Raw genomic sequence first — 27,540 nt, 5'->3', positions numbered from 1 at the left:
ATGGAGGAGAAGAGCCCGAGTTTCTCGGGGGGTTTGTCGGAGGTGGGAAGGGGGGCGACGGGGGCGGTGGAGGGTCCAGGGACGGGTTCGGGTGCGGGACGGGAAGGGGGGTTCCCCTCGCGTTAGTTGTGCCGAGAGTCTGACGACGGAACATCGCTCGAGCCGGTGGAGGAGAGAGTAGTGTTGGACCCGTAGGGGTCGAGCGAAGACTGAACGGACATGGAGCGACCGGCGCGGCGCACCCGAGCTGGAGAGAGCTTGCCAGGGTCTACGCTGGCCGGGTCTGCCTGCAACAACAGCGTTTTCAGCACTCCGTTCAGTGTCCTCCTACTCAACAGATTGCATCAATACTCGTTTATGCAATTTGTTTAGTCATCGGTTCGTCTTGTGATGCCTACAATAGAATACGCTTTTGGAATAAAAACAGTAATTTATCAGTTCTAATGAATTATAAATAAAAGAAAAGTAAAGATTGATACGTATACGAAGAGGTCTACAAAAGGCTATCTATGCAGCAATTTCAAAACTTGAAGCATTTTTTCTATCGCGTAGGTTGAAGCTATTGAAGTCATAACCATGTTAGACTTTATGACCAATAAGCATCATANGCATCATACAACATGACAAAATGTTCCTTATCATCTCAACATTTTCAAATTAGTAACTAACTCACTAAAGAAGAAACAATAGTTTCCAAACTACATGATGAACGCACCTGGTAAGCCAAAGCGTTCATGATGATGGAGTACGGCACCAAGCCCAGTGGGTGGACCTCCCTCATCAGGACATTGGCTGGAATCTTGTGGAACTGGATGTATTCCAAGAAGTTCCCAATGACGTCCTTGAGCGACATGTTTTGGTTGGTGTCGCAATACTTCTTGCTCCACATCAGGGCGGCCTGGAATTTAAAGATTTGTTAGTTAAATATTTGGTGAGAGTGTATATTGATGATACATCTATTGTCTATCTATTCATACTAATTTGTAGACATCAAGGGATCTACTCATTTTTTTTCATATCACAACTCATGACATAGTTTTTATCATCTTTAGCACATTGCCTGCTATTCATTAGATAAATTACTTTCTTGAGAAACTTTCAGAAATTGTAAGTTAGTTTCAGGCTTACTGAACCAATTGAAATTAACTTTCATAAAATACTGAAATTACATTAGTAAGAAGAATCTAGGCTTCATTTTGTCACTTTTGTGTTATTTTTAAAGTTTTAAACTTGAAGTATGTATTTATAGTCACCATAGTACAGACATACACATTGAACACTGGTGGACAATGGACATTAGATAAATTTTGCAGTGAAATAGTTTATAAATTGGCCTTTGTTCCTACATAAATCCATGCTTAGTTTAAGAGTAAGTAATTAGTCGTATAAGATATATTAAATAGCCACATACCTGGAATTTAGTGAACTCGTCAGCTCGCAGCTCATCCCGAGCTAGTATTAGCCTCACGACGTGCTGCGGCAGCAACGTGAACGATCCGAGGTTCAGGACCTCATTGCCATGCTCATCGACGAACTCTAGTACCTGTAAGATAAAATAAATTACATCATGAGATTTCGTGAATGTTTGTTAAATAAATGTGTAGCCAGTAATTTATTTTATGCTTTGACTTAAGGTAATAGATTTCATGAGCCATTTTTAATTCTGGAAGCAGACCAAGAGCTTTCTTTGCTTACACAGCTGACGCAGTTTTCCTTAGTGTTTGTATAGCTTGCACTTTTGCAGTCTGCACAAAACCATGGAAATTTTCAGCGTCAGCTGTGCGACCTCTTGGTGTGCAACCAGATAAGACTTCTGGCATTGCTCAACTGAGCTGACAGTTTACTCTTTGTGACACGATCCAGCGCAGTCCTAAGGAAAACGTCAAATATCCACTACAACTGCATCTTTGGGATTTAACAGTTCAAGCGAAAAAAAAATTCACAGTCACGAAATGAAATAATTTATTTCCATAAACATGGTACAGTCAGTTTCAAATATGTAGTTGATGATACCCAAAGTGGACAAAAAATTGATAATTCCAATTGTAACAAAGACGTGTTGCGAACTTATTGGCTACTTCAGGTGTCACGAAATATTTGATGCTGACTGTATAAAAATAGATAATTTACCTTCTGCACCAGAGACTTGGTGCACTTGTACTGTATGTACCGCTCGGCTGAAGCCAGCTGCGCGCAGACGGTGTCCTCGGTGATGCAGCACTGCACGAAGCCTGCGCACTTCTTTTTTCTTACCTTCTGCACCAGAGACTTGGTGCACTTGTACTGTATATACCGCTCGGCTGAAGCCAGCAGCGCGCAGACGGTATCCACGGTGATGCAGCACTGCACGAAGCCTGCGCACTACTTCTTTTCTTACCTTCTGCACCAGAGACTTGGTGCACTTGTACTGTATGTACCGCTCGGCTGAGGCCAGCAGCGCGCAGACGGTATCCACTGTGATGCAGCACTGCACGAAGCCAGCGCACGCGCGCCGCAGCTCGTCCAGCCCGTAGTAGTCTGCCGCGTTCATTACTCCTGGAATTTCAATGGGCGAGTTTAGGAAAATTTTAGGTTTTAAAAAAAATTGGACTATGAGGTAGGAATGACGCAGAGTATAATTTATAGATTTTATACAGACACAATCAGCATCAGCTAAACAGTGTGGTAGTAGTTGTGACAAGTGCGATTTGACACCACATCGACTGTACCGAGATACGAGTAGGTACAAGATTCTCCCTCGGCTTCGTCTGGTCTTCGGTTTTTCACGGAAAGTTTTTATCGATTTTTTATCGCCCAAATAAAAACTATTTTATTACTACGTAAATGCTTTTTTATGCACTTTTCTCTCATTAACAGACGTTACTTATTAGTAATCTGTGTTCACACAAACAACACTGTTAGCAAATATTTCCAGAGAATGTAGCTTTAGTGAAGAAAACCATTAATCGATATTGCTAAACCATCGACTCGCCTCGAGTGTTAACGATTCTAATTATTCCTTTACTTTTTTGCAGCATCCTGAAGTAATTAGAACCGTAAAAAGATTCGCTCATTACTCAGCACCTTATAACCATACCATTTGCATATTTTTTTAAATGATCGCGAAAATTAAAATAAACGAAATTATCTTCAAAATAATTTAATATCAAACCTCAGAATATCGTTCCCCGAGCAATGAAACGTTATTTCATAGTATATTTTGGTAAAACCAGTGTTAAGAGTTAGTTTAAAGTTCGTTCATTGTTCTATTACTAGATGGCACCACCTGTAATGTTTGTGTTTGTTTACATAGTTTTACCAATAGATGACACTTGTATTTTATGTGCAAAATATTAGCCCGCGGTGTCCAGATTTTTGGCCCGGCCTTTATATATAACCGGGACGCAATAAAGCATTGAATTCAGTTGACCTCAAGACAGTGTTTCATTCACTAGTAGTTAGTAGTACCCAGTCAGTGGTAGGTAGGAGTGAGTGATAGCGCCTAGGAAGTGCGCAGGGTGAGGGAATTCCACCCTCCTCTATGGGAGGGTTAAACAACCAGTGTAACTGAGATTTTTCATTGGAAAATGTTTTTGTAACGAACACCATCTTTGTTTATATTTTCATGGAAAACAGAGAGCTTTTAACAATCCGTACCTAGATTTGATTTCAATTTCGCCGAAGAAAATTTTATCTTTTTCGAACAATTTTCGAACAATGTAAACTATAATAAAAGGTAATCGAATATTTTGTGTGTTATTAATTCTGAATCCATTACTTTCATTAAAATTAATGCTTCAAAAACAATATTCAGAAATATAGAAACGATTCGCTCGGAGTATTAATAATAATTTTTATTTCGTTCATCGGTGCAACGCAACTGCAACGAAACTGCAACTTTGTGATAATTCTGATGAATGACACTGAAACTGAAAGTTTCAAACTGGTCACGTCATGTGTGGTCTCTTAACGGACGCTATGGCAGAAACTTAGATGACGCAACCAGTTTGAAACTTTCAGTTTCAGTTTCATTCATAAGAATCATCAGAAAGTTGCAGTTTCGTCGCAGTTGCGTTTCACCGTCTGTTCAGGGCCATACTGATCTGAAATTGAGATAATGAGCAACCGTGATAAATCTAAAGCTCGTCAGCTCAATAGGTAAACATTTAGGTATAATGCTTAGAAGTATGTTTGCATGTTTTTTTTAATTGTCGTCAATATTAATTTCTTGCCATCACTTTTACGATAGGCAAGAATCAGTATAATAGGTATAAAAGTGTTAATATTGACATATTTCTTTGAGGGCGCTTGCTATTTGGCACCANGCATCATAGAACATGGCAAAATGTTCTTCATCATCTCAACATTTTCAAATTAGTAAATTGCTTACTAAAGAAGAAACAATAGTTTCCAAACTACATGATGAACGCACCTGGTAAGCCAAAGCGTTCATGATGATGGAGTACGGCACCAGGCCCAGTGGGTGGACCTCCCTCATCAGGACATTGGCTGGAATCTTGTGGAACTGGATGTATTCCAAGAAGTTCCCAATGACGTCCTTGAGCGACATATTTTGGTTGGTGTCGCAATACTTCTTGCTCCACATCAGGGCGGCCTGGAATTTAAAGATTTGTTAGTTAATTAAATATTCGTGAGAGTGTATATTGATGATTCTCGTATCTATTGTCTATATTATGTGTATTCATACCAATTTTTAGACATTAAGGTATCCACTCTTTTTTATCATATCACGACTCATGACATAGTTTTTATCCTCTTTAGCACATTGTCTACTTTATTCATTAGATACATTTCTTGCTTGAGAAACTTTAATAAAATTGTAAGTTAGCTTCAGGTTTACTGAACCAATTAAAATTAACTTTCATAAAATACTGAAATTACATTAGTTAGAAGAACTTAGGCTTCATTTAGTCACTTTTGTGTTATTTTTAAAGTTTTTAACTTGAAGTATGTTTTCTAGTCACCATAGTACAGACACATTGAACACTGGTGGACATTTATTAGATAAATTTTGCAACGAAATAGTTTATAAATGCTGGCCTCTGTTCCTACATAAATCCATGCTTAGTTTAAGAGTGAGTAATTAGTCGTATAAGATTTATATTAAATAGCCACATACCTGGAATTTAGTGAACTCGTCAGCTCGCAGCTCATCCCGAGCTAGTATTAGCCTCACGACGTGCTGCGGCAGCAACGTGAACGATCCGAGGTTCAGGACCTCATTGCCATGCTCATCGACGAACTCTAGTACCTGTAAGGCAATAAAATGGTAAATTAGTTTCATCATCATTTCAGTCACAGGACGTCCACTGCTGAACGTAAGCTTTCCCCAATGATTAAAATTTCTAGATGTGTCGGTTGGTAGCGACATGCATCGCTGGAAGGTGCTCGCCTTTCTGCTATCTTTATGACTGGACTGACGGCCGATAAGGTAGCAAGATTTTGTGGTGGAGTCCACGTACCGAAAAGCGCAGCGTAAGTAGTCCATTCGTAAGTGGACAGACGACGTCATAAAGGTAGCAGGAAAAATTTGATTACTATCAGTAAAAGCAACCAACCATTTCTACATCATATAAATATACTCGTAAATGACTATCTATCTATCTACCACAACTTTTTTTTCACCGATTTTTTTTTGTAGGGTATGCCTGGACATTTTGCGATTGGAGTATTGGGCTCTGCGACCCAGATATCTAAGGTTATACTATCATGACCACATGGTAGTCACACACCATCTACTTGTACTTCGTAAGTCACCTTTATGATAAGCTCAAGTGGAAAATTCACAGTCACGCAATAAAACATGGCATAGTAAGGGTACTTCTTTTCTTACCTTCTGCACCAGAGACTTGGTGCACTTGTACTGTATGTACCGCTCGGCTGAGGCCAGCAGCGCGCAGACGGTGTCCACGGTACTGCAGCACTGTACGGAGCCCGCGCACTACTTCTTTTCTTACCTTCTGCACCAGAGATTTGGTGCACTTGTACTGTATGTACCGCTCGGCTGAAGCCAGCAGCGCGCATACGGTGTCCACGGTAATGCAGCACTGCACGAAGCCAGCGCACGCGCGCCTCAGCTCGTCCAGCCCGTAGTAGTCTGCCGCGTTCATTACTCCTGGAATTTCAATGAGTGAGTTTAGGAAAATTTTAGGTTTTTAAAAACATTTTGGACTATGAGGTAGGAATGACGCAGAGTATAATTCATAGAGTTTATACAGACACAATCAGCATCAGCTAAACACTGTGGTAATAGTTGTGATAAGTGCGATTTGACACCACATCGACTGTACCGAGATACGAGTAGGTACTAGATTCTCCCTCGGCTTCGTCTGGTCTTCGGTTTTTCACAGAAAGTTTTTATCGATTTTTTATCGCCCAAATAAAAACTATTTTATTACTACGTATATGCTTTTTTATGCACTTTTCTCTCATTAACAGACGTTCACACGTTACTTATTAGTAATCTTTGTTCACACAAACAACACTGTTAGCAAATATTTCCAGAGAATGTAGCTTTATTTAGTCTGTATCAGCCATTATACTGCATTTTAAATCAATCTGCTGAGTAAAGAACACCATTAATCGATATTGCTGAACCATAACCTCGAGTCGAGGGTTAACGATTCTAATTATTCCTTTACTTTTTTGCAGAATCCTTAAGTAATTAGAGCTGTAACAAGGTTCGTTCATTACTCAGCACCTTATAAACATACCATTTGCATATTTTTTTCAATGATGGTGAAATGAAAATGAACTAAATTATCTTCAAAATAATTTAATATCAAATCGTTCCCCGAGTAATGAAACGTTATTTCCTAGTAGGTATATTTTGGTAAAACCAGTGTAACTGAGATTTTTCATTGGAAAATGTTTTTGTAACGAACACCATCTTTGTTTATATTTTCATGGAAAACAGAGAGCTTTTAACAATCCGTACCTAGATTTGATTTCAATTTCGCCGAAGAAAATTTTATCTTTTTCGAACAATTATGTAAAGTAATAAAAGATAATCGAATATTTTGTGTGTTATTAATTCTGAATCCATTACTTTCATTAAAATTAATGCTTCAAAAACAATATTCAGGAATGTATAAAAATAACATTTATTTCGTTCATTTACTGATCCGAAATTGAGATAATGAGCAACCGTGATTTATGTAAAGCTCATCATGATCAATATAAATAGGTATACATTTATAATGCTTAGAAGAATGTTTATAGATTTTTTGAAAAATGGTCAACAATAATTTCTTTCCTTTCGCTTTTGCAATGGGCAAGAATCAGTACCTATAATAGGTATAAAAGTGTTAATTGACTTATCTCTTTGAGGGCGCATGCTATTTGGCACAATTTCCTTGTGAAAGGACCCTTATAAGCACCAAAGGCGCCAACCAGATAAGTGCAAAGTGCACAAAATAATCTTCTCGTGTTACAAAGTTCTCCGAGAAGAAAAACAAAACTGCGTGTAACCTTGTATTTCCCTATCAATCGAAATCAGTTTGCTTTTATTGGGTACTTGTGCGAATTTTATCAGCGCTTATTCGTTGATAAAAGCGTTTATCTATTTAATAACTTTATTATGTCAACAGTGAAATTGATTGAGAATAATCTCCGTTTTAGTGCAAGCTTTATAATAAGCGACGCCATGTTATTTATTTCACGTAAGTTAAGCAATAAAAACAAAAACCATGAATGTGTTTCATGATCTTTGATGTCAGATGTCATGAGCCATCACACTGGTATCTAATTGCTTTCTAAGATTTACATATTTGCTTTCTGAATATCAGAGGGCTTAATGTGAGTTTACATCAAACGTTGTCACTAGTGACCGCGTAAAAATTCCAATAAAAATGTATGACGGATTTTACAGCGCCCCTAGCAGAAACTTTTAAGAACTAAAATATTAATATTAGGGTGGTCCTTATTCCTACGAAAAAAATTTTTTTTCTTATATTTTGCGGGGCACCACGTAATTTGAATATATACCATATGAAAGTCTTTCATTATTATTTTTTTAATTTTTAAAAGACATTTAGGGGTCGCTACCAAGGTTTGAATTTTAAGTAAAAACACAAAATCTGTATTTGTTAGATTCATTTATTTTTAAAGCCAAAGCCAAATAAAAATATTACAAAATTATTGTTGTTGCTATGAACTAAAATATTATGTACAATGTAGGTACATATTTGAAACAATTATTTTTAAGATATAAGAGTTTACTTGTTAGTATCTCGACGCGTCGGTACCATGGTCGGTACAGAAGACGGGTTGAGGGGAGAAGGGACAAGAAGAGATTGTCTATTCTATCTATGCGATGTTCATTTGCACGTAAAATGTGATATAAACACTTAAATAAAACATTTATGAAACCATGATTTAAGATCTTCAAAGCTTTTGTAAATATTTTGACAGCTGGTAGCGACCTCTAAATCTTAACCAAAAAAAAAAAAAACAAAAAAAGCTAATTTCATATTTAGAGGTATATAATCGAATGAGAAAGTGCCCCGGGGATAATTCAAAAGTCGAAAAATAAGGACCACCCTAATTAATATGTTTTTTTAACGCGCTCACTAGTGAGGACGTTTGATGCAAACTCACAATAAGCCCTCAGATCTATTCATATCTTTCTATATTTTTTTTAACTTCAACGCATTTGGACTGCACCTCACCTGAGAAAAACATGATCGGGCCTAAAAGTGAGCTTCACCTGGAATCCTCAACCACAGATAAACTGTCTATTTTCTCTGTATGTATTATGTTATCTAAATAATATCTTGTAAAATATTAATGCTATGTTTGACTTTACCAATATTTTATTAAACCGTATCCCAATTTAATGTATACCAGGTTCAAAGTAATTTGTTCACAAATTAATATCTGTTCATAACTGAAGACAACTGCAAAGCTTCTATAGAAAAGCTCGCTTGCTGATTTTCCTTTAAAGCTGAATACCGAATGAATACAAAGGAATTCTTGGCCAAACTTCCTCGTTCCCCTTATTAAGAAAATCGAGAACATTCCTTTTCCAATACTTTGTAAGCAGTATGTTATGAATTTTTCTCCATAACTCACAAATTAACTAGATTGTTCGTTAATTAGTGAAGTTTCGAACTCTCAGAACTTTAGAATGTTCGAGATACAGTAATCGCTTGTTTCAGAGTGAAGTGAGTTTGAATAAAAGCTAAAGCTACAGTTGTTTGACTTAATATTCTAAAAGCAAATGTTTTACTTTTATTTGAAGCATTTGATCCTTCGCTTTGAGATGTCAAAGGCTTGTTTGATAACGTAGAGTCGAAAGCTCTTTGACCTACGAGTACGTACGTTAGCGGTACATAAGAGTATTTTGTATTTACTCTGTATAAAGACATGCTATTAATCTCGGAATTGACACATACAATCCGACACTCAACATTATCGGATTATCACGGAAAATAGACGCAAGGAAATTAAAGCTAAGCGTCCACTTGTCGGTATCGTACGCAACGGACGCATCGTACGAAACACATCGTATCGGATGTGCGATGCGTACGATGCGGACAGGTGGACGCACTTATATGAGTTTCCATATAAATAATACTACGATCCGTTGCGTGCGATACGTCCGATGCGTACGATACCGACATGTGGACGCTTAGCTTAAACCAGCACTGAGGTATGAAGAAAAAGGTATTTGTGGGTATCGCACGAGGCCTTGAGGAAAATCATTTTAGGAGAAACTATGTACACACGAGTACAGGGACAGTACCCAGATTACGAAGTATCGTAGCAAAATAGCATCTAATACCTATAAATACATAAGATGCAGTATTAAAAAGACCGCGTATTAAAAAGAACGAGCTCTTTTGTCTGAAGGTTTTGTTTTGAAGTAAGTAATTTTTTTTGGAAAGTAATAACTAGAATGCACACAAAAAGCTTATTTAATAATTATTGCAAAGCCTCTTTAATATTAATTTAGAATGATAAACATTATATTGCTCTGCCAGTTTTATCAAATACGGTGTACCTAATAAAATATTTATCTTCCCGAATTTTTTTTGTGACTCCAAGTTATTTATTGATTCTGGACCACGTCTAGTTCTCAACCCACTCAAGAAACTACTCAAGTATCATTTCTATCCTACGCAGCATTTACTCTAAGGTCAAGTAAAAGGTTGTCAGCCCACGTTTCTCGTTCAGGCATTCGTAAGCTGAAAGTATTTTTAGCCTAAGTCAACAATAATAGCAAATAGAGGTCTCTACGTGAAATAGTTTTGAGGAAGTCTCTACCGCTCGTATAGCGAATAAACACGTGTAAATTCTTCTCATAAAACTCATAAAACTCATTTATTTCTGTAAATAGGCTTAAAAAAAGCACTTTTACCACAGAATAATAATAAGTACTACGTACAGAAGTTTTACTTCGCGAAGGTATTTAAAAAAATGTATGTTCAATGTCATTAACAATATGGTGTAATTTAGCTTGTCTCAAGAGTCAAGCAAGTTTGTCAAAAGTTTAGTTGACAAACGTCAGTGATCGGTACTGCGCCGAAGCTATAGGGCTGACTTCGGTAAAATGATGTGACGTGAGGTGCCAAACTGCAGAAAATGGCGGAGGAAATACATGATTTAGCATGAATTATCATGAATAATATTAACTACTTATTTACCTCTCAGTGTCTTCAGGCAACTTAAAAAAGTACATTCTGTGTTTTTATTATTATTTAGGCAGTTAAATACTGCACAGTATTTAGTACACCATTTTCTTTATTTTTTCCATCATACACAAGAATACGCGTGCGTGAGTCAAAGTTCGCTCGTATGTGAGGCCTTGTCGAATAGTACTCCTGTAGGGGGCAATCGTGCGTGTTTTGTTTTCGATGTAAACTCGCGGAGATGAACAGGCCTGCTTTTACACTCATTAAGAATGTAAGGAAAATATTCCAGACTTGAGAAATAGAATGAATGAATAATGCCCATTTTCACCATCAATTCCTAACATTTAAATTACCCCTAGGTCACACATAACAGGAATTTTGTTTTCAAAGGGCTCACTTAAAATAGGCTTAGATGGTGAAAACGGGCATAATACAAACGTCCTGGGCAGATTTTTCTGTTCAGTTTGGTAGGACTAGTTGTAAGTGCGCCTGATAGCTACCACCATCTTACCTAAGTCTGCTGCTTTATTAACAATGTTAACAGCATTGCTGTGTTTCAGCAGTTGCAGGTAAGATCTCATGCCAGCTGTTCCTCTGTGGTTGAGAATTCCGAGTGAAAATCGCTTCTTTCTTTGGCCACTTTTGTACCTTCTATCGGGTGAGATGCAGGCCAAGAACTTCCTCGATATGGATAAAAAAATATTTTTGGGAGAAAAGGTACATAATAATGTCTATGAAGATGAAAATAAATCACAATATTTTTCAATGGTTTAACGTGGGTGAACGTAACGAAAAACAAATACCTACTCAGAAATTGAGAAGGCGCATTTACAAATTAAATGTACTGAATTAATGGAATCTCTTAGCGGTGGAAAATTTCTGCGAAAACTCTTGAAGGTGGAAAAGCAAATCATATGAATTACAGATACGTTACACATCTAAACGACTCGTTAACACATTAAGGGACAGCCATGTGGAAAATTATATACCCTTTAGGCATTAAAATATTATGTCATCTTTTACAGGTACCTACAGCTCTCGCTATTTATATTGGTATAAACGCGAAAGTAGCTCAGTAATGTCTGTCCTTCTGTTACCTTCTACCGCTTAAACCAATGAACGGATTAATTTGAAATTTTGGAGCTAGTTTGGTGCCTAGGGGAAAACATAGAATAGTTTCTATCCCGGATTTGAAAAGGAGGATACGCGGGCAATTAAGTAAGTATTTATGTGACCGAAATCCACAGAAGTGAGACCACGGGTAAAAGTTAGTATTATTATATTTGACGTCGATTTTTAGTCGATACGGAACTTTTCTCATTCCAGAAGATCCAAAGATTATTAGGAAGTAATCTTTGAAATCCTTAACTAGTATCATATTTGACTTTAGCGCGTGGGATCAGTAAATTACGGTAACTACAGCGAACTTCAAAATAATAAATGAAGAATATTATTTATATTTAGACGCCCACAGCTCCTCAAGACAGGATCAGAACGTCAGTTGTTACAAACGGGACTATTCCCACCTCTCGTTCCCACCACTGCAACTCCTGTGTAGCCAGGATCTACAGCTTGACCGCCACAAAAACCCAACCAATGAAGGTCAAGTTTGTCCCGGGGGAAAGTTAAACTGTCATTGGACCCGCAACGAAATTAATCAGAAGAACATAGGAGGAGTTCGAAATTAAGGTTCGACTTCCCTCCATTGCAAAGCGGATGACAGGTGACAAACAAAGGTTTAAAACCTTTAAGAAAAAGATTAGTCAGTTGTTACAGCCCACACGAAAGAAGATAATTAATACGAAGAAAGTTCCTAAATAATTGATCTACCTATTTTATAAAGTTACTAGACAAGCTGTTCCCGCGACTTCGTACGCATGAAATTATTATGTAGTTTGAGAAAAAAATCCGTTTTTGTAACATTTTTCTTTACCGCTCCGCCTCTATTGGCTGTAGGGTAATATAAAGCATTCCTCGATGAATGGGCTATCCAACACAAAAATATTTTTTCAAATCGGACCAGTAGTTCCTGAGATTAGCCAAACAAACAAACTCTCCAGCTTTATAATACCTATTAGTAAGTAGTAAGATAATAACGACAAAATAACAAATGACAAAGGGACTGAATTCATATCAAATCAAAAGAAAGTTATATTCAGAACTGGTTGTATGGCACCAGAATAGTTAACAATGCGTTGCCTCTCTTCAAAAGAGTTCTTTTATAATAAACGCAATATTATGTTCAGTATGATATAACAATTTAGTTGCATTTTATTTCGCAAAGATATTAGCTTACTTTTTAAAATGTGTTAGTGGGACTAAGTAGTGGGAGGACTGGGAGTTTTTAAAATGAAAGTAGAATCAGGAAAGAATTTGCATTTCTAAGGCTGAGTTGCATCACCTAACTTTGACCGTAACTATGACGATAACCGGTGTATTTTGTACGGAGTTTGACAGATTTCTGACGTTTGTCAAAGTTAAAGTAAGATGGTGCAACCCAGCCTAAGTAAATACCGTCCCATTTTTTATTTCATTCAGTGAACACGAGCAGGAAAAGTAGAGTTGACACAAAAATTTTGCTCAGTCACACTATGGTAAATACAAATACTCACTTAAGACGCTAGCACACCAAAACGCTTCCTTTATTGTACCTACTCTTATAGGAACTGTCTAGACGATCCATTATGTTATGATGCTATTCCATTAAGGATGCATTTGCCCACGGCGGTAAACTGATTACGTAGTTAGATGTTTATTTATATATTGAGAGACGCGGAACGCGCTGAAACTAAGTTATCGGCGAGCGAACCCTCCGCTTTGTTTCTATTGATTTTCATGTACACAAAATTACATTTGAGTTCAAATATCGTACACTTTTGACTGTATACAAATGTTCTTTACTACGCCCTTATAAATATTTATTACGTTTTTTTTAAAGTGATAATTACAGTTCTTAGGCTGAGTTGCACCATCTAACTTTGACCGTAACTCTAACCGGTGCTTTTTGTATGAAGTTTGACATATTTTTGACGTTTGTCAAAGTTCAAGTAAGATGGTGCATCCCAGCCATGTTGGTCGGAGTAAAGGATATAAAGAAAGGTCACTGGCAGGTAAGACAATTAAAAACGTGTTTTTTTTATTTATTTTAGGTAGCGGCCAGTAATTTTGTATTTTGATACCTTAACAGCGTGAAAATAAAATCTAAAAATACCGTGACAAAGGTTGATTGAAAAGGAGAACCCTTTTTTATCTACGATCAAAGGTTCCGACGAATGTGAAGGGCTGACCTTCGTTAGTCACAATTGTGTTTTTTGAAAACGCAGATATAATTTCGCTGCTGTCCATTACTTTTTTACTCGACTACAGCAAAGCAAAAGGAGGGTTATGATTTTCGCTTAATATATTTTTTTGGTTACAAAGCTTAGAAGTATCACTCCTGTATTCACAAACATTACTATAAGGTCTCACAGTGCGCGTAGACGCACAGGGCGACACACGAACTAATCACAGAGCTCTATTCAACACTACTCGTACGTTCGATTTGCGCATCGTTTGTGAATTCGGGCGTCATCTACCATGAAGACCTCACTTGTCAAGGGTGCCTAATCTCATGAAATGTAGTTAATAACTTTGATACAGTACAAGTTATTTACGAGTATTATGTATTTATGAAAACAAGAGTATTCTGTTAATCCTTACCTAATAATGTACGCGGTTGAAGAGTGACGCAGCCAGTATGGATGTACTCGATGAGCTGCCTAAAAACATCGGGCTCAAACTCCTCGATAATCAGGGTCTGGTGCTGCTGAGACGATGGCTACGAGGAGAGAATACATTTATCAAAAAACAATTCTTAATAAAATGATAAAAAAGCAAAATGTAAAAATGTTAAGAAATCAAAGTGTAAAAATGTTGGTCACTGATAAAATTTCAAAGTGTAAATGAATTTTAAAATAATGTGCATAGTTGTTGACTTTAAAAGTGTAATAGTCATTAATATTATTTTGTATAAGCATGCCGTTCTCAAAATGTCAAACAAAATTGTCTTTTTTCGTCCATAACATTAAAGAAGCTTTTAAAATAATCAGATTAACCCAACAAGTATAACAATAAAGTCGTCGACACTAATTTATGCTTATAAAAACACAATCTATCCTCTAAGACCTTGTGGAAAACGTTCTAAAAATAGAACACATGTCAACGGCACCGAGCAGCGCGGTAATGAAACTGCTCGTTTTTGCATGGAAATGACGTTTGAGGCAATCGGAAAGGGAAACTACTGCGACCTCAAACTCGAATGAGGCTACCAGGGGTGCTTCTGAACAGACTATTAATCTTCTAACTGACGATAGTAATGTTCGGACTTCAACAATTCGGATAATATAAATATAGCACGATTAGAGATTGAGTTAAATTAATATTGAAATACTAATAGGTGGATCAAAGCGAAAAAAACTTCAAATTGCACAAAAAGTAGGTCATGATAAAATTATTTTATAAGATATAAGAAGAATTTGATTTTAACGGCTTCTTGATCAAGCAATTTGTTCCATAAATATAAATCAAATATTCGTCAAATTCATTACGAAAGGAACCCGTAAACAACGAAAACAAAAATAAAATCTTATACACTTCCTTAACAAAAATCTTTATCACTGAAATGCAGCTTCTGTGATGTTAACATAAAACATGATAATACGGCTATTGACCTATCTACAAGCGTAATGGTGCTTTCTTTACATATTGCCACCAATAACACAAATAAAGTGCTAATGCAAATATTTAAATTGCACAACATCAAAATGACTTACCATCTGCTTGTACACATACATACAGACAAAACTTCTCAACTCTTTACTGTGATAAAAGTGTAACACAAGCAAGAACACAGTAAAACGTTGCTAATACCACATGCAATATCAATTATACACATAATAAACCTATACAAATGTAAAATGAATTTCAAAAACGAATTGAATACCTATCTACAAAACAGTGTGTCGAAAGTGTAAAATATACAATATGAACATTGAAATATTGAAAACCGATAAAATGAGTGTTCCCTAAAACATCGTCAATTTTGTTTTTACCTCTTGAATTGGGGCCAATTGCTGCGCGAAAGTTGATCTCTGTATTGAAAATAGTAAAACAATTTCTTGTTAACATTTGAATCAATTTAGATTCGTGTTCTGTAAGCTGGTAGTTTTCTACAATAGCGATTCTATCGTTTCCTGAAATTTCTCGAATAGAAATAAGGAGCAAAAACTCTACTTCCAAAGAAATCACCGTCTGTATTACAAAGTAGGCGTTCAATAGCTCTTCGAAAAGGAATAAGGTATAAACTTTCTTGAATTGTCGCTGGATATTGGAAATACTTGCTATGCTGCAGTCGTCGAGAGAACTCTTGACTCAATAAAAAAGAGGCAATTTCCTCCGCTGTTTTATCCCTATCTTTTTTGCAACTCGTAAACTAAGAACGAGATCGCTTGATCCTTTTTCAAAGGTACTGGGGAATTGATTCACTCGAGCCAACTGGATTTATAAATTCACAGATTGATAAAGAAATTTAAGTTCAGAACAAATTTGGAATGGCACAAATTAGGCAGACTTTTAATGCATCGAAAAAAAGTTGTTGAATTTCTTGAAAATACCTTTTTACAAGAAAGTTCACAATAAAACCCTAAGTGATTTCTTTCGAATCAAAATGTGTAGGAACCGCTTCTAAATTAGACTTTTAAATATGCTTGCGCGTGCGGTCGACTCAAAGTCAAAGTCAACATTGTGGTATGGGGTTTTAATTATGAGTCTGTGGTCTTCAAGACAAAGGAGGATCAACATTGAGCATTCCCTCACAAACTTGCACGGTTCAAATGATCGGATTAATTAACATTTAACTGACCTGTTGGGCGGCGTTTTGCAGGTTCAGGAGGGGTTCGGAGGAGCGTTTGAGGAACAACCTCAGTTTGTTCTCTCGGGGTGCCGGTTCCTTCTTCCTTTGGGGGCTGGGGGCCTGGTAAAGCATCTTTTGGAATACCCTGTAAAATGTCATAAACTGTTATCACATGTTTACCACTGGCAAATCCTACTCTTTTTCTAAATAACCTGATAATGATCATGAAAACTTCTTCAAATTATTATTAAGTTTATTTTCACCGTCACTAATCCTCTATTCTCTCGATTTTGTAACAAAATATTAACATCCTCTTATTTAATAAAGTACCTCAAAATTGCTTTCACTTTTCTCGAATATTTAATAAACGATAAAATGTGTTGTCTAAGCATTTTCTCAGATACCATCTAATAATGTTCATCATTATTGAGCGTCCCTAGACACTTAATAAAGGAATTCTTGCTTGGGCTATCTCCCGAAGGCATAAAATGTCGACCATAATTGCGGCAGCTACAAAGGGATACTGGAGGATACTACGTGTGTCGTTGAAAGGCTTGCTATGAAAGGACTGTCCATCCTTCATTATAAGGGAATTCTTGAAATAATTCCCTGGAGAGCAATTTTTGTTTTACGGTTCAAGGTTTTTGTAATCGTCGGATTGAAAAGGCTTCTCTAAATATTTTCAACTTTATTTTCTTATCTTCTGGACCAAAAAAATACTTGCTTTGTCCATTTTAGGATTAATTTATTGTGAAGGGTTAAGTTCAGATTTTAACAGCTTAATTGAAACGAAGTGAGGGTGTTTTCAATTGAGACGTTTCGCGTCGGGAGTTTGTCGTGCGTTTACAGGTACGCACACGGTAAAATTGTATGACAACTGCATCGGAATTTTTACGATTACCAATAGTCAGTGTGCGGTCTTGCAAACGCACGGCAGACGTGCAGCAGGCTTCCAGCATGAAGCGTCTCAATTGAAAACACCCTAAAGTAACCATAATATACAAAAAATATATTCCTTTTATCATTTTTGTCAAGGCCTCAAGATGAAATCTTAAAAATTGATTTCAGATCGCTTAAATCTCAATCGTCAAAAATCCACGGCTTAAGGTGTGGTACAGAAAATCCAATTTATAAAGAGCCAAATATCTTATTCTGATTTCACCTCCACTCCGTCGATATCGAAATCCAATCGGGTGAAGTGAATCCTGAAATATTATTAGAACTTTGACGGAAATAAAGACGATTTTTGCCTTATCTTCGATTCATCAGGCAGGATCTTGATGAAAATAAATATCTCATTTGTATGCAAAACGGTTTCATCGATATTCATGTCTTCATCCATGCGAAATCACTAGGTATCTTGTGAATGTTTTTTAAGTTTCACTAAGAGGTTTTGTTCCTTGACAAGTAAGCATTCTGTTGTTACGGAATGTTGTTTCTGCTAACAAGACGAAGTTCCCACAGTAATTGGATAATAACTAGTGGAATTTGTTTGCAACTAACAATATAAAATAATACATCATTAAGTAAATATAAAAATGTTTGTGCTAAAAATTATTATTTTGATGAAAAAAGGTCTTTAACCTACATCAAAGAAGAAGAAAATAACCTCCGTTCCTTTAAACACACTAATTTGATCGGTTCTGGCATTTTGGGAGCAGCGAAGTTAATAAAACTTTACCTGCCTATAACATTCTACTTCCTACGGTATGCTCCAATTACTTCTTACTGCTTCAGTCACTTCTTTTAGAACTTCTGACAAGTTTTAATTGATAAAACTACCTACTAATAAAATCCCGATAACTCGTTTTGAGGTCAGTTTCGCATTTCAAAAAGAATTAGGTACTCCAATTGTGTGTGAAAGTGACAGCCCTTTTTCTGCTTCTTCTAACCTCAGGGTTTGATTGTCATCTCCACAATAATAATTACCTACTCTTAAAATTTAAATAACGAAGCAAAATCATTTTATCAGCCAGTATAAATCCAAAAAGTCCAAATTCAAATTACGAACCTGCTCCGGGCAGCCAGTACGGCCTTGACAGCGCACACTGGCTCCCTGGTGTCCCCCACCAGGAAGGTGACGTCACAGAGCTCGGGCATGGACGCGAGGAACTTCATATCCTCGGCCAAGCCCGACTTGTTCTCGAAGGTGCTGAGGTCAGGCTCCGCCTCCATCGCCGCTATCGCCCCACTGCGCATTGACGACTGGGCAGAACAAAAAGAAATATTGTTAATATGGAGTAAAATTGTGTCTCCCTGATTCTCTGAGATTATAATATGGGTTCCGTATACCATCACTGGCAACACACACTGCTCAAAGACTTTTGTCTTGAAATACTGTGGTATTTCGGACGTGAGAATATCGCGAAGCTTCCCGAACGCTGCCCAGCCAAGTTGGATTCGACGATTCAGGCAAGTTCTTGAGTGCGACCACGAGCCGGAAGACGTTGCGTGGGCAGGCCACTAGGTGCACCGACGATCTGATGAAGGTCGCGGGAGGTGCCTGAATGCGAGCGGCACAGGACCGGTCTTTGTGGAAATCCTTGAGGGAGGCCTTTGTCCAGCAGTGGACGTCTTTCGGCTGAAACGAACGAACGAACGATAATATGGGAGAAATATGAGAACAGGTTTCTTCAAGTCGCCTGGTCAGCGTGGTATGCCAAATCTTCCAAGTGCCTCTGATAAAATACAGAAGATCGTTCTTCTGCAGGGGAGAATAATGACCGGATGATGAAGATGATTCGCTGGGAGAATTTGGCTATAGTATTTTTTTGTATAAAGTTGTTGGATGAAAAGATAAACTATTTCAGTTGGTGTTTGGATACCCATCGTTACATAAAAAACTCATCGCACTCAATATGTCTGCAATATTTTACTAGTCACTGTATGTATGAATTATGGTATCTACTTTTTGTTATGAGGTCTAGTATTTACTCGTATGTGAGGTATTTGTAATCAAGTTTATAAAAACCTGCTTGTCTCTTTTTCTTTCTGAAAACGTGTTTGTACTCTTTTTCCCCAATACAATTTAACTTAACATTTTGTTTCGCAAATTACAGGATAATCCCCGTAAGTTGTAGCAGTCTTAAGACATCAGAGGATCAGTGATTAGCGAATACTTCCAGAGAAGGCCATCGGCTTACATCAAAGGCGACGTTTGTAGCAGAAATGTCCACAATAAACGCCGGAACGTTCGGATTAATCGCTCTTTAAGATCGTACGAATTTAGATGAAGATGAAACAAGATGGAGATTTTGAGTTTGAAATTTTGGTGCAGAAATTTTTCTTTTCTTTTGTATATTTCTTCCTTTTCTTGTTTATGTGGTCTACGTACATACAATAAAGTGTGTTCTATCTACTTAGCTACCTACAATATTAATGATTTCATTAGCACACAATTGTGTAATTTAGATGTGAAATTTAATCGTATACAAAATTAATTTCTTTGTCCAAACAAAACGTTAATTAAGGCAACATTCGTTTGTAATTTGTAAATTAACTCGCATTTTATTATGGGTTGGTTTCAAAGAACATTAACCAATTATAATAATCCCGCACGCGTGTACGATTTCAGGTAGCTAATAAAATTCAATTACACACTACAAAGGCGATACTGATTCCTCCCGTGACGTCATAAGCCCCTATCATCCTAGCTAGAGGATCCAAATCAACCCCTCAGTCGTAAATCTCGATTTTAGGCCAGCGAACATATGTACAGCCGTCACATCAGACCATACATTTCTGTAGTAAAATGGACCATATTACAAATACATAAGATGCTACAAATTATAAGCCTTATGTGCCGTCACAGCGACAGCGTCGTCTGCAGTACCTACACGTGTATAAAATTTACTGCCGATATCACATGAAATGTAAGTAATACGGGCGGCTATTACCGTTTATGTATTACAGTAATGTATTAGATGGCATTTAAAATCCCCCAGTGGGTTTGAAAATCATTGAGCAAGAAATTATTCCTTCCATTACTGACTTATTACGAGTAGGTATTACAAAAGGTCGTATTTAGATTTTACGAATCAAACACGCGCATAGAATTACAGTGAAAGCAGTGATAGTATCTATATTAATTGTAAAAGTTAATTTTAATTTTGTTTGTTTCTGGTTGGATACACTGATATTTTAAAAAATACCTTTTTTTTTCTTGGATAAACTACTTCTTTCAGGAAAGCTTTAGGCAATATTCAATCACGCTACAACCAATAAGAGCAGAGTATCATGGAAAAATGTTGCAAAAGCGGGAAAAAATATTTAAACTATCTTTACGCGTACAAAGTCTCGGGAACAGGCAGTAGTAAATATAGGTTAATAGTATATACGAAAGGACGGTATATTAAATGCTAGTAGGATTTGATTTTTTATAGGGGATAATGAAAATCGGCAGTATCAGCGTTCTTGTAAGTTCTTTGACAAAAAGAAGGGCTGTTAAAACGGACTATGTCATCATGAATCGGAAGTGACAGAAGTATGCTTGTGTTCGAGCACTTTGAAACTTTCTCAAAAGCTAACGAGCAAGAGCGAGAAAAGTGAAGCATAGAAGTTTTATTAATACTTTAAAACTCTTGATAGAGTGCAATAACTAAACGAAACAAATGTATAATTATGTAAATGTATAATGATGAAAATGTAGAGAGGGAACTACAACATTATAAATCTTTTAACTTAATAATGCTACAAAAACGATAGTACCCAGGTGATGAAAATCTATCTATTTTTCTATGAACTTACAGTAGTCAACAAAACCTCAGGCCATACAATTTAGTCACAAAATCCTGCCACAAATACAGTGTTTACATTGATGAGCTACTCGTCAGTTGTCTATTACGTTGGCTTTATTCTCAATCTGGTAAAACTTTATTTATGGAACACGTAAGCCATCGATAAAGTATGAACTACGGAATAAGAAACAAAAGAAATTGGAAATATAACGGGGTTAGTATGATTGAAGGATAAACCGCGAAGCAGAAAATGTATCTTCCGACAGCGTGAAATTGAGAATTGAAGAAACAAGAAACTTATTTTTGTATGAAACTGTTATCGATGACATTCATGTGGTAGTAAAGGTTAAGTAGCAGTTCTAACACTCATTAAACTGAATTTTGTTTTATTTCATTACCACCACCCTTTTTTCACTAACGATAAAAATAAATGATAAGAAAATATCATTATATTGTGTCTCTCCTATTGACAAACTAAGTATTCCACTGAGAACATAATATTCTCAATGAAAAAAAAACGATATACCTACATAGGTACTAAATACGGTCTACGGCTACGGACCAGCTTTTAAAAAAAGTAATTTAAAAAGCATTATTTATCGGTTCCGTTCATAAAATGCTATGTTATTTGATAAGGGTTAGATGTTTTAGGGCCAACTATAATTGAAAGGATCAATTTCAGTATCATCAAAACATTGTCTGTCTTTACTTTGAACGTTATCTTTTAGTTTTGATCAAAGAAAAGTCAACAAAGATAGTTCTATTCCGAAATAATTAACAATTAATCAATTTATCTTTAAAATACTAGTAGTGGAATGTAAATATTAAATTGTATAAGAATACTGAAACCTGTTAATGGGTAGTTTGAATCGACTTAAAAAATATACATTACATTTTCTGAATAAATCTGAGACCGAATTATTATAATTATACAGCCTCAGTCTACTTAAGAAGCTTAAAAATTCAACAGCAAATATTCGTATTTTTATTTTTAATTATTTTTACGCTATAAAAAACAAAGAAGCTATTAAAAATATAAAGGCTGCAAAAATTTAATTGCATCACTTACTTCGTCCAGACTAAAATGCCTTGTAATAGTGATGTCCATGTTGAATTGTTATTTAGTTACTGTTACTAAAAAGCACCGAATTAGAGCAGTTCCAATTCACGACCGCTCAGCGCGACGCACGGTGAGAAACTGGCGGAGTAGAGGAAATGGAAATGACGGGAAACTACGCAAAACGAAGTGGTGTGGGCCAAGTTGCAAGCGGGATACATTTTTGGACAGATTTGTGTGAGTGTTATATTATTAGTGCTAGTTTCTTACAAAAATGAGTGCCTGTTGCGCTATTAACATAAACAGGAATCCATTTAATAGTCCGTGACTACCAAAGTGACCAAAAAGTTGACAAAACACCGCCATCGTGTGTGACGTGTTGCGAATTTTTTGGATACTTTGGGTGTCACGAACTATTTAACGTTGACTGCACCAGCAAGATACTGTTTAACATAAAATTCGATACTGTCGTCTAGAATTCGTGATCATTTTTCCGTTCCTGTCATTATAACAACTATTATACAACAATGATGTAGATCAATTTAGCAGGTCGTTCTTTCGCGTGACAGGTCACTTATGCGCTAGATTGACTAAGGCTGAGTTGCACCACCTAACTTTGACCGTGACTATAACGATAACCAGTGTATTTTGTATGGAGTTTGACATATTTTTGACGTTTGTCAAAGTTAAAGTAAGGTGGTGCAACCCAGCCTAAGTGAAATCCCCACTGGGTATCTACATTATCTAACTGCAACAGGCAGTCTGCTAACAGGGAGAGATGGCGGGAGATCGTGCGGAGAGCTGTATCCGCCTCTACAACCCGGTAGAGTTAACTGGCACATAGCTTTTGTGACGTCACATCGACGCTTTGGTATGGGCAGCGCAAATGCGAGGAGGTGTGAGAGGAGAGTCGCATTCAAAGAGGTGCGCAGTTAACTCGATCGGACGGTACAATAGACGTGGACGCCTCAAAGTGACCAAATTCGCTCTTTCAAGAGCGAAATGACTGATATTTAAAGTCAAAATCAAAAATTTCTTTATTTGTTTACATTAATCCTTCAAGGCCCGCGAATCTAGACACAATAGATAATCAATTGTTATGGCATTATTGTATGCCGTCTGGGACTTTAAAGGTTAATAAATAGTTCTTACAAATCGTCATTTTGCTCTTAAGGAGCCTCTACATGTCTCGTAATCTTTTTACCCTACCAGCGCTTCGAGACCAACATTTGGCAAGTGCTGAGAAGAAGCACCGCAACAAACTCAGTCACCACTGTCTGCTGGTTAATATAAATAAATAGAAATAGCAGTAGTAGGTACACTCGATTCAGGAGCAGTTCACTAAATTTACCATGCATTCTTGTATGGTGTATCTTATAAGAATGGGTATACAAAATTGCGTGGTATATTAAACAAGGTAGTGACGTGCTAATATCTAGACTTACAGATTAAGATACTTAAATACTAGTAGAAATGACTCGCATACATGAATTTGAATAACTTGGATTGACCAGTCCCCGAAAGCAGCGCTTGTTCACAGACATGACGAGGATGTGAAATCGCTTCCTCTCTTCAATTAACACTTTATAATCGAGATGCACCGCCCGCCCTGCCACGTCAGGTTATTTACTGAAGCTTTGTTGTCACTTTACACGTGAATAGTTTTGCTGAACTATTCCGAAAACCCTTTTGTGTTTCAGCTAAGCCGAAATTGCTTTTAATGTTGTATTCATTTTAAGTCTGAGCTACCTAGAAATTATTTTAGTGCCATATTTTGTGACATTTTACTTTGCAATTTTGCATTAATTTCAAGTCTAAAATATTTTAATGCCATTTTGGGTTTGGTAAGCAATAAAAGGTTCAATTTTCTTTGAAGGTGGCCTGTGTGTGTTAGTAGGTATTTTATAGTACACAAAGCTGATGATTTGGTACCTACTTACATAAATTATAAAATAATGTATTAAAAATTTAACCTTTGTGGCTAAAATTGTATTCACAGACTTTGTACAATTACTTAAAAGAGATCTTACACACAGAGTGTACCTAGTGAACAGGGTAAATATAGAAAACTCATTTATTAAAGTACAGTCAGCCTGATAAATATAGTAACGTACAGTAATTTTGCAATGTTTGTTGTAACGGTAAAAGTGAGAAGACTTTTATTTACATAAATGTTTTATAATTTTTTTTTTTGAGATTAATAAAATTTGGTAGAAAAATGAGAAATGATAATAATAATTATCTTATCAATGAAATTTACCTACTTACATTTATATTAAGTACAGAGATTTAAATACATCGTTAGGCAGTATTTTTTAAATGTATTTCAAGTGTAGAATGTATGGTTAAAGACCACTGTACATAAATGTTTCGTTTGCCAATTCAATGTTTACTCAGCGAAGAGCAAAGACAAAGCGAATATGGTTTCTAAAATTACTATCAAAGGTATGTGATTAAATTAAAAAACATAATTTCAATTTTCTATTCCTACAAATAATGTTTTATACGTACTTATAGCCGGTCTCTATCTGGTATTGACTAAGGCTGAGTTGCACCACCTAACTTTGACCGTAACTATAACGATAACTGGTGCTTTTTGAATAGAGTTTGACAGATTTTCTACATTTGTCAAGGTTAAAGTAAGATGGTGCAACCCAGCCTAAGTTGTGTCTTTTGAAAATGTAAAGTGTATATTTTGTTTTTAATAAATAACTTTTTATCATGGCAAGTAATTAGAATTGCGCGTAGATAATGCTAAATCCTTTAAAGCAACCTACGTGCTAGTTTGCTTCTCGTCAACTGTTGGATTATTGTGTTGAACCTAAACCTTAAGAACTAAACCTTAAACTTAAGAATATAGTAAAATTACTCTAGCAGGTTTAACGAAAATACCTACTTAAAATTTCGGTACTAATACCTACTCTGCCAAAATAGGTGTTGTTAATGTAAGCTTAGTACAATGTGTTGTTCTAACTCAAATGTATATGGCGCTGCCCCTTTTTTAATCGCCATGGCAATGATTGCTATAGATTCAACTTGTGTGGTTAGCAAACTTGATACTAAATAAACCATTTAGTAAGACAACCGAGTGCATTTTCCCCGATCCTATTTATTTTTGGACTGTAAAAAACTGAATCTGTATTTTTAAGGTAGGTGTTTGTTTTACAGAGCCAATTTGAATAACGTGAAATGCACGTCAAAGAGTTTTTTTTTATTAATCTACTCGTAACATACGAGCAAAAAGGTACGTCCTGCCCAGCCTCCCTGTTATTTCCTATGTTAGGATCAGCGCATATTGACGGGAAATAAGTCACAGATTTAAATTTTTACGCGCACGTGTTCTAGGTACAGTCGACAGCACATCAACCTATACATTTTTGTTGCAAAATAGCCTGTATTACAACGAGATAAGACGCCACTGTGTTTAGGTTGATGTTCTGTCGTTCTTACATACACCTTTTCTTTGATTCACATTTGATCGTTATCGTTATTCTCTTCCTACATCCCTCCGGCAATAGAAGCCTGAGGGAAAACACAACGGTTTTAGTGGGTAGACTTGGCATTGGTCCCATAAGTATAGCCTGTTGCATCCCCTATTACAGTATCATGCGAAAATAAATCTTCGCGAGTAAAAGAAGGCTCAAAGATGTTAGTTTTCGATCATAGGCATGAGTCAGAAGTATCTTAACAATAAGTTTGAGTTTTATTAGGTGGGTACCTTAATTTAATAAATNAATTAATTATATTCGAAATGTTTTTTTTTTTAAATTTTGTTAAATTTTTAACTTGGCTTGGTTTTTATGTTATAGTTTAATATTTGCCATTTCAAACTCCCCTGTCTTTCCCTCACCAGTGGGCGCCTGGCTTTACTGACCGGAATATAGGACATGAGCAACCATCCGTGCGGGTGTGTGCATCGCACCCACGCAGTATTGATTTTATGACCACCTCCTCATAATTGACACCCAATTAACAAACTCCCCACCCTCAAAAACAGCAAAGTTAACCAATTATTTTACCATCAAAAGCATCCCACGCTTAATAACTTCAGTTAATCAAAGTATTCCTCAAAACTGCTGCAAAAGAACACTTCGCGAAAGGAATTAATACTTGTACACAGACGCTCAGTCTACGAGTCAGATGTTCCACCCACGCAGTTTGTCTGGAGTAACGCCCACATCAAAATATACATACATACACATCTACTTCTATAACATATAAAGCTCGATTTGCTATATACAATTCGGCATAGGCAAAAAGTGCTTACCTGTTGATAGTATCTCCTTTTACACCACAATAAAACGGCACTAAAACCTAATAAGTAGTCTGGATCCACTCAATGGATTGAAATCTATAATTCAAGCCTCACTCAAAACACTATGACGTCATCTACACAGAAGAAGATAAACTAGCCGCTAAAACAAAAGACACTACTGCTACGGTAATACTGGCTGGTTATAAGACCATGGCAGAGTAATTCTAGCTTATTGAAGCTTGACAGTTTTAGTTAGTCGAAAACACAACGTACACAACATTCCTAGGGCGTGCTATACGCATGCGTCGACATTTTCACGCACATGCGCCAGCTTGACATCAATATGACACCGACGCAATGGAAGGTCAGTGCTCAATGGATGAAGGTGAAACTTTATGAATGAATGACAAGCTCAATTTGAATTGGAATGGCTTAGTACTACTGTTCTCTGAATCATGCTCAATCACTAGATAATGAGTCTAAAAAAGCTTATCACAAAATAAATAAATATAAAAAATCTGCCACCTGTGGCTCTAATAATATCAGTCTACATCAAAGAAAAAGATTTAAAATAATCAAATTACAATTTAACTCTGATAAAAGGAATTACTGTACTTTTAAAAAAATCCATTTTTTTTACGACATAACGACCCACGTAAAAATAGTGTATTTTGTTACAGTATTTGCGTAGGTACCATGATTAGTTATTTATTTATTTATTTGCTAAAGATATTTTTTCAGATTTATACTTACCAATCATAATAACGACGTTTATTCGTATTACATGTAATAATAATAATGTATCGATCGATATGCATTCATTCTTATGCGAATTTTCCTTTTCCTTCTGAAGGTCTCAGGGTGGCCTTCGTAGCTCTGTATACTTTTCCCTGTAGCTCGCCCGGTTTCAGCTCTACTTTCTAAAATGCGACATCTAGCGGATTTGATGAGCAACATGTTACATTCAA

At 36.4% G+C, this 27,540-nt stretch overlaps 1 protein-coding gene across 3 annotated transcripts; it reads right to left on the bottom strand.

Annotated features, from left to right (window-relative positions):
* Positions 1–66: 66 nt before the first annotated feature.
* Positions 67–26,805, bottom strand: gprs (speckle type BTB/POZ protein). Of its 3 annotated transcripts, XM_028301993.1 has the most exons (9): positions 26,585–26,805; positions 18,536–18,729; positions 16,534–16,669; positions 15,725–15,763; positions 14,334–14,451; positions 2,378–2,535; positions 1,412–1,543; positions 716–898; positions 67–287 (listed from the first exon to the last, which is right to left on the bottom strand). In XM_028301993.1, exons 2-9 carry the CDS (start codon positions 18,721–18,723, stop codon positions 123–125), a joined length of 1,119 nt encoding a protein of 372 aa, XP_028157794.1. In that variant the 5' UTR covers positions 18,724–18,729; positions 26,585–26,805; the 3' UTR covers positions 67–122. The 3 variants fall into 3 exon arrangements, with proteins under 3 accessions (XP_028157794.1, XP_028157793.1, XP_028157795.1); XM_028301992.1 differs by lacking the exons at positions 15,725–15,763; positions 26,585–26,805 and adding an exon at positions 22,330–22,437; XM_028301994.1 differs by lacking the exons at positions 716–898; positions 1,412–1,543; positions 2,378–2,535; positions 15,725–15,763; positions 26,585–26,805 and adding exons at positions 4,412–4,594; positions 5,120–5,251; positions 5,958–6,115; positions 22,330–22,437 and having other exon boundaries at positions 100–287.
* Positions 26,806–27,540: the final 735 nt, after the last annotated feature.

This window comes from Ostrinia furnacalis, unplaced genomic scaffold (genome assembly GCF_004193835.3).
Source record: "Ostrinia furnacalis isolate ACB-3 unplaced genomic scaffold, ASM419383v2 OfSCF1042, whole genome shotgun sequence".
NCBI lineage: Eukaryota > Metazoa > Arthropoda > Insecta > Lepidoptera > Crambidae > Ostrinia > Ostrinia furnacalis.
Note: the sequence above shows the minus strand (reverse complement) of the source record. Positions and strands in the feature narration are given on the sequence as shown.